Below are 7667 nucleotides of genomic sequence, written 5' to 3'. Positions count from 1 at the left end.
CATTAAAATTTGCAAAAAAATTTAATTTTCTTGTGCATTCTGATACATATTTTGGTGAAAGTAAAGTGGGGGGTACAATTGGGGGTGCAAACCATTTTTCTAGGAGGTGGGAGGATAGGAACAATTCTGATACTAAGACCAGAGATTCAGTTCCGACATTTCATTCTCTAATACCACTTTCTGACGACTCTCATCATTTAGACAATTTATAATATTACACAAGACCAGATGAACTAATAGTCTTGTAGACCAAATATTACAGCAGGTTTCTATAATCCCTCTCAATTCACCCACCTGTAATGATGTAAGATTTAAGATGTCAGTGATAAGTAATAATGATATGATATGATCTGTCCATTAGCATACTTGTGTCGTTAAGATCGTGATGACTGCAATATGTTGTTATTTTCCACAATTCGGGGGCACTTTATATTAATAAAACAAGATGACTTATTCAAGATCAAATGTTTCACAAGCCGACTGAGATTAGAATTAACGACCATTATTTGTTCCACGTAGCTCCACGCTAACGACGCTATATTCTAACGCTCTAACCGACCCATCCTCAAATTCAGATTATAGTATTAGTAAAGAAGTGGATCACTTTCTGTCATAGTTGAATGATGAGAGCTCTTGGTACTTTTCAATCCAGTGTACCCCATGTCAGTGATGCAGGTTAGAGAGGCTGACATGTAAAAATCGTCTAATAGTTCAGATGAGACAAAAAAAACAGAGGCCCGTGTACTAAAAAAAATCGAAAGAGAGCAGGCTTATGCTGCTGTCCTTGCCAAGTTTCCCTCATTGCACACTGCATGGCGTTGTCCGTCTTCATTAGGGTACATGACGCAGAAAAGTAATTTAATTTCATTTTTGGCATTTTTTAAATTAGTCAGGAATTTTCATAATGAGGTTTATCAGAAATCTATATCAAGATATAATGACACTGATATAATTTATATAAATTACCTGTAACACGTGTTTTACCTGTAGTAATCTAATTGACCACCTGGTGATATCTATAGAGAATTAATCACGTAATATACATTAAGATTATTCGGTTGGCAGACATCATAGACTGGTCAGATTGTAGGGATGTAGTTAAACCTTGTAATCCTATCGATAGTATCCGAGCTTTCAACAGTATCATCAAATTAAAATTATATTACCATTTCGTGTCTTTTTTGTTTTCTGATATTTTTATTGTTAGATGGTGATGAGAACATAGTCTCATGAAAGCACTGGCCTAGGTCACAAGAGTCTTCACGGTAATCTGACTATATTTTTTCCAAAGATAGTATACCGAACCTTTCGAAGAGTGTCATGTAATAGCTGTTTCTTGATGAGATAAGGATAGGAGTAGAGCCCGAAGTAGTCACAATTAGTCGAAATCGTCAGTCGTATTTTATCCAACAGTCGTCGTCGAGTTTTTTTCAACTAGTTGAAAACCCTTTTGCAAGTAATTGTATAAAAAAACATCGTGCTCACTACTTGAATTGTTTTTTTACTTACTAGAAAGTTAAGTTTAAGGTTCCATTACTGATTTTGAATCTAGGTAGGAGGGATATCGAAAAACAATGTAGATCAGACTCTTTAGGATTCACTATCACACAATTTCTTATTGTAGTGTTTTACATGACACGCTTTGATTGGTTAAAAAATAACATATTTGGGACAGGCCTTTGGTAAAAATCTTGTAAGATTACAGTGTAGACTTCAGAGGTGATCTTCTTCCTTCTGGGTACTGAACTTATGCATAATAAAGTAGGGTAGCAATCGGTACACTGCCGTGGGTTTTTATCTTCCGTGAATTCGATTAGTTCTGTACGTTAAGTTCAGTACGAATTCTTTATTTCTCGTGGGGAGAATCAGATTTTTTGATTTATTGATACTTTGATACTGACAGCGTTTGTATTCATACATGATGGTGTATTCAAAAGGTGACGCTTATCTTAGTATAAGATAACTAATGTATGTTGCAACAGTCTATATGGACTATCTGAAAAGATGCTGATTATCATCTAAATAGACTCTCTGAATGTGATTAAGAGTTGGCAAACGTAATAAACATTATTAGGTATGTGGACTCTCTGGAAGGAAAGCTGAGTCGTCAAACCGACAAGTCGCGAGTGGCATCCTACAATATAATGATTTGTTTGGTCAGGCATAAATTGATCTGGTTGTATCTTATGATGTTGACCTATATAGTACTGGCGGTGAATCAATGCAGACCATGCTTACTCTTTTCGAACACACATGATGGTACTTCTCTTTGGAGGAGTCCACTACTGTACAACTTTTACTCTCGATTTTGCCATAGTTTGGACGAGATTTTGATTAACGGAATTATCTTGCTTGTACGACAGCATGTAATAGGTAGGTTGCGTCATGATAGGGTTAACAAGATGGTTAAAATGTCGACATGCATTAATTGCGATAACCCGAGATTTAAAACAGGGTAATTATCATCTCTTCTATCTAGTTTATTATCTCTTATAGGATTTTATAGAGTCCACAAGGTTATTTAAACTGTATTTAGATAGTATTATATCGTCGTAAACAAATATAGTCGATGATGTATTCATTACAAAGTTCATTAATTACGGCATTTTAATTAGATTATATAAGTTTTGTTTAACGCCAGCGGTCAGAATCCGTGTTTGATTAGTTGATGCGACTATAGAACTGATATATGGTACTTGACTTTTAAGAGATTTTATTCTTAAAGGGAATGTAAAGATGTTTTCTAAACTTATTATGTGCATTATGGACACTGAGCATATATTTGTTCCATTCCAATTTTCAATCAGATGTCTGTAGTTCTTGCAATTCAACTTACACTAAATGAAGCTACTTGCTGCTGATAACATTATTGATAGTGACGTCATAAAACGCTTGAGAGTTCGAATTTGGCATATTAACGACATTCGTTACAGAAATATAGAATCTGAGAGATCTTGATCTGAAAATGTTAAAATTAAATCTACTGGTTAGTAAGTGGTCTCTGTCATGATTTATTTTTTATCAGGGAGGTCGACCTGAAATATAAAACTGACAAGTACCTGAAGAGTATAGTATTCTATTATTTATTTATTATATTATGATATTTATTCGTCATTTCCATAATAAATCTGATACAATGAGTTTCCACTTCAAACAAAATTTTCATCTCGGCTTTCAACTGACTGTTTTACAATCGTCTAATTATAGTAGCCCGAGATTGACTAGGTACATCTCGAATGTGTCGCTCACGATAACGAGTTGCTAGTGTTATCAAGGTCCCATCAGCTGTCTTCATCCACATCTTTATTTATTCATCTGTATTATTCTTTTTGATCTTACCGCCATTACCTTTGATCATACCGCCGTTGTTTATTTATCTTTCTATAATAACGCTTGTTTAACACAGTAATAGTCAATATCACTGACTTAGATAATAACTTGTAAATAAACACGTTCTTACACACGTACATCACGTTATCATTTGATATTTCTAATGATGACATCATCCCATCATTTATTATACAATTACACGAATAGTCATTCCTTCTGATGACGTCATGGCCGACTTGGATTTCAAACTTTCTCAAATCTCGCGAGATTGTAATACCCAGTTGACGTTTTTATTCGAAAATCGGGGTTTGTCATCAATTACGATAGTTCAAAGAACTTTTAAAACTTCATTAAACTTTTGATTAAATTTGTTTGTTTCGGGATTTCTCACATCTCTCGAGATTTACAGAGATTTTGTATACTGGGTACAGAATGTCTTGTGAAATCTCGAGATTTCCGACATCTCTCTCGAGATTTTTTTAAACCAGGTGCAGAATGTCTTGTGAAATAGTGTCTCGGAATTTCTCACATCTCTCGAGATTTTACGAGATTTTGATGACCGGGTTCAAAATGTCTCTGAATTAATGTGAGATTGAAGAAAGTGAAAGTGGAGAGGAAATGTTTGTAATAAATAAAGTTGTTTTTTCACCAAGACATGGTAATACCATTAACTATTTTATTCACGTGTTAATTTATTTATACGAAACTAAAATAAACATATTATCCGCCATCTTGATACCGCTATCTACGCCATCTTGAAATTTTCTGCAGAAATAAAAAGTTTTAATTTCTTTTTCAAAGGTTTTCATATCGCGTCTCAATATCTGTTTGTTTTAGGATGAAAATAAAATGATATCTCTGCCATTTATTTTCTAATATTCACATGTTACTGTGGGTCTGTCGAATAAAATGGAAAACAATGTGTACAAAGAGTATTTTGGTTGTTTAAGTTTTGTAGAAGTTGTCCTGTTCCAAAGAATGTCAAAAGGACACCCATTTCAGAAAGTTAACATGCATGAAGTTCGTGAAAACACTTATTTATTATGTCTTTGTCTACATCTCAGATCACCACAGAGTAATCGGAGTGAAATATATGTTTTGATTAACCTGTCCTGTCACACAATAGAGACATCACCCAATCTTTTATAAAATGCCAATTCCTCGTCAAAAAAAGAACCCGAGAAACTCCATGGTAAACGGAATGTAGTTGGATTTCTGTCGGTATCTCCGACTATAAATAAGTATCGATCCATGTCCTTTCTTGAACACAATAAATTCAAAATGTTGTCACTTTCCCTTACTAAGAAGAGTATCATAAACTGTAACAATATTTTTATCAACCAGTGCCCCAGTGTTTATAGATCTCTTATCAAAATAACACATCAGTTTAAAATCTTGAATCAATAAAACCACGAGTCAGTGAGAGCGTGTTGATTACACGCTGCATCCCAGGATTTCTTACTCTCTGATATACAGCTACAGATACTGACTGTATTAAATTCCCAGTAATAAAGTGAAATGAGAATATACTTTACAATAAAAGCACTGGCAGAGGTCAGCATCCGAATGTTTTTAAAGTGCTTTTAGTTAAGTGTTCTGGTTGATAAGGACCTATACTGTTTTTAACTCGAGATAGTCTTTATATAATTCTCCCTCAAAGTAAAACAATTTCACTCAAATATAAGATTTGTACCTCAGAATAAAGAACCTGTCTTGAAGTTGAAAGAATATTACTGAATTCGAATCAACATTGGTATATATATGATTGTAAACAGTTCCCAATTAAATACTGTGTTTGTTTGTTTATGTATTGTAATGAAAATCGAAAATCTGAATTGTTAAAAATCATGCTAATCATTAATGTCGGGTATGTAAAATTCTATGTTAACATTGGAATGGTTGGTGTTCAATCTGAATGTTGCCAGATTATAATAAAGTATTTGTAGCGTTGCCAGATTAGAACATGTATAATGAGATGTAATTCGCCAGCTCGGTTCTTTGTTGTACTAGATGTCTGGTCGTTTAATATAATTAGTTAAATTGTGTTTTATAATCAGTGAAATTTAATAGTTAAATAGATTGATTAAATATCGTTTAGAACATGTGTCTCAGATTGTGTCGCAAATTTTTTGTGGTCGACAAAAGTAGGGTGCTAAATATCCGGTGTGTTTTTATATTCAAATGTGGCTCGGTGCGCTCTCTACTGGTTTATTTATCACCGATTTCTATCTGCAGTCCTACACACAAACAGGAGAAATTGCTCACCACGAGCAACGTTTGATCTGTAATAGTGTCATTAACAACTAATCATGTACAAGTCTATGACCACCACATGCTGCTAGTCCACAGTTTTAAACACCAAGAATCATATTACATTTTATTACTTTTACAGACACAGGTCATAGCATTGTTAAAACTTAAAATACGCAAGATTTTAGTAACAACGAAAATCTATTCCCACCAGCTTTTAAATTTATCCACGAAGATTTCTTTCTTTCTTTCAAAGATTCACTAACTATATGAAACCACAAAACATATTCATGTTATTATTAAATAATCAAACTCACTGACTATATCACCCTAAACTCTACCCTGCCTGTTTGTGTGTAGGACTGTCTGGCGCTGAAGCAGGTCGACGGGGCTGATAAAGAAAACTGTCTTGGTCTAGACGTTCAGACGGGACAGTTAACAAAAGCTATAGACCAAATATCTCGATAGTGTCAGCTCTTCAATATTCCATTCAGACAAATTTATATGTAAAACACTATCTCATTTCATTTTTGATTTACTGAATATGGTGAAAACTGTTTGAAAACCACAAATAATATGATATCAACATAGTAAGGCCTCCTTTGGCGTCAAAGGGTGAATTATCTTCCCCTTGCCTGGTCTAGTGAATGTGATCTTCTACCCTCAAGATACAGCAATCAACACAATTAGATTAGAAGGGTATTATTTGTACATGTTTATAGCGTTTAGCATAATCTGAACATTCTACCAAGAGACAAACCTTCAAATCTTACTTCAAACTCACAGTAACAGACGTCAAATAACAGTACAGTTTGCCTGTGGTCGTTTGTATAAGATACATGAAAGATTCTGTGAAGTCGAGTTGCTGGAATGGTTGCCAGGAATTTCAGCAGTTCCGGAAGGTTAAAATTTAAATCAGGCTGTAGATGATATCAGCGCCGTTACCAGGAGTAAATCAGGCTGTAGATATACACTGAATCATAATTGCAATTGAGTACCGAAGAAATACTTGTTAAAAATCGTAAAAGAACTGAATGAAATGAAACTTTGTATTACTTTGTATGAGTATAGTTGACCTAACTGACATCTGAAGGGCTGGAATTTCACAGTCTACGATACTTGTGGGTATATTGATATAAACTGGAGTTTGACATCTTTATCTTGAGGCTAGTAAAGCCAGTTCTGCAATCAGGTTGTTGATGAAATGTAATAGATCATCACGATCCTCTTATTGAGAAACTAAGACTACTGTATTCTCGAGTTATAAAAGAAAGTTCAAAATTAAAATGTTTATTGGCATTCAAATACAACATAACAATAATACAAAACAAATCAACAAAAAAATCACAAAAATTGTTCAAGATGTCATTAGTTCATCAGATGTTTTAAATTAATCATCTTAACAGACATATTGTATCATTAGATTCACTCAAAACGTCGCTCTATAGTTGTTCCGCAAACTTCAAGATTTACTAGAGAATATTCCTTTATGAATTTAAGAAACAGATTCAAGGTATAGTATCTAACAGTATCACAAATCAGAGTTATCCCTTCACAAAGATGCCACCAGTTCATCATCGTCAATATAATAATCATCTTCGACAAACATATATTCCTGTTCTACCATATCATCAAATTCTTCATCTTCATCACCTTCCTCATACTCGTCTTCAGCTTCAAAATTATAACCCAGCATCATCAACCAGATCCGCAGTTGAAAGAGGTTATCGGCCTTGAATTCAGTATAGGTGGCGTACATCTTCAATGTCTTCTCTATGATGGTTTGACGTTGTTTGTAGGAATATTGGTAAGTTCTCTGACCGTTGGATTTGGCTCGGTCGTATCGAATCTTCAGATCAAACAGTCGGTTCTGTAACAAGATAACTTGATCCCAGGCTCGCTTCAAACAGAACTCTGTAACTCGATACTGGTCTAACAAGGTCGCGATGGTGTTGGTTTTCGACGATTCCATTGTAGATGATGTAACCCAGTTAATGGTCGTAAAAAACGTAGAAGCTGTGCGACTATAGAACTGTAAGGCTGAAGCAATGTAGTTGATGTTCGTATTTAGAGAAACACGTATAGAC

At 34.4% G+C, this 7667-nt stretch overlaps 1 protein-coding gene across 1 annotated transcript; it reads right to left on the bottom strand.

The window, feature by feature from the left end:
• Positions 1-7132: 7132 nt before the first annotated feature.
• On the bottom strand, positions 7133-7552 carry LOTGIDRAFT_170175 (hypothetical protein; the record flags this gene model as incomplete). The annotated part of the gene is made up of 1 exon (XM_009068808.1): positions 7133-7552. One exon carries the CDS (start codon positions 7550-7552, stop codon positions 7133-7135), a length of 420 nt encoding a protein of 139 aa, XP_009067056.1.
• Positions 7553-7667: the final 115 nt, after the last annotated feature.

The sequence above is a fragment of the Lottia gigantea genome, assembly GCF_000327385.1.
Source record: "Lottia gigantea unplaced genomic scaffold LOTGIsca_94, whole genome shotgun sequence".
In the NCBI taxonomy this organism is placed as follows: Eukaryota; Metazoa; Mollusca; class Gastropoda; family Lottiidae; genus Lottia; species Lottia gigantea.
Note: the sequence above shows the minus strand (reverse complement) of the source record. Positions and strands in the feature narration are given on the sequence as shown.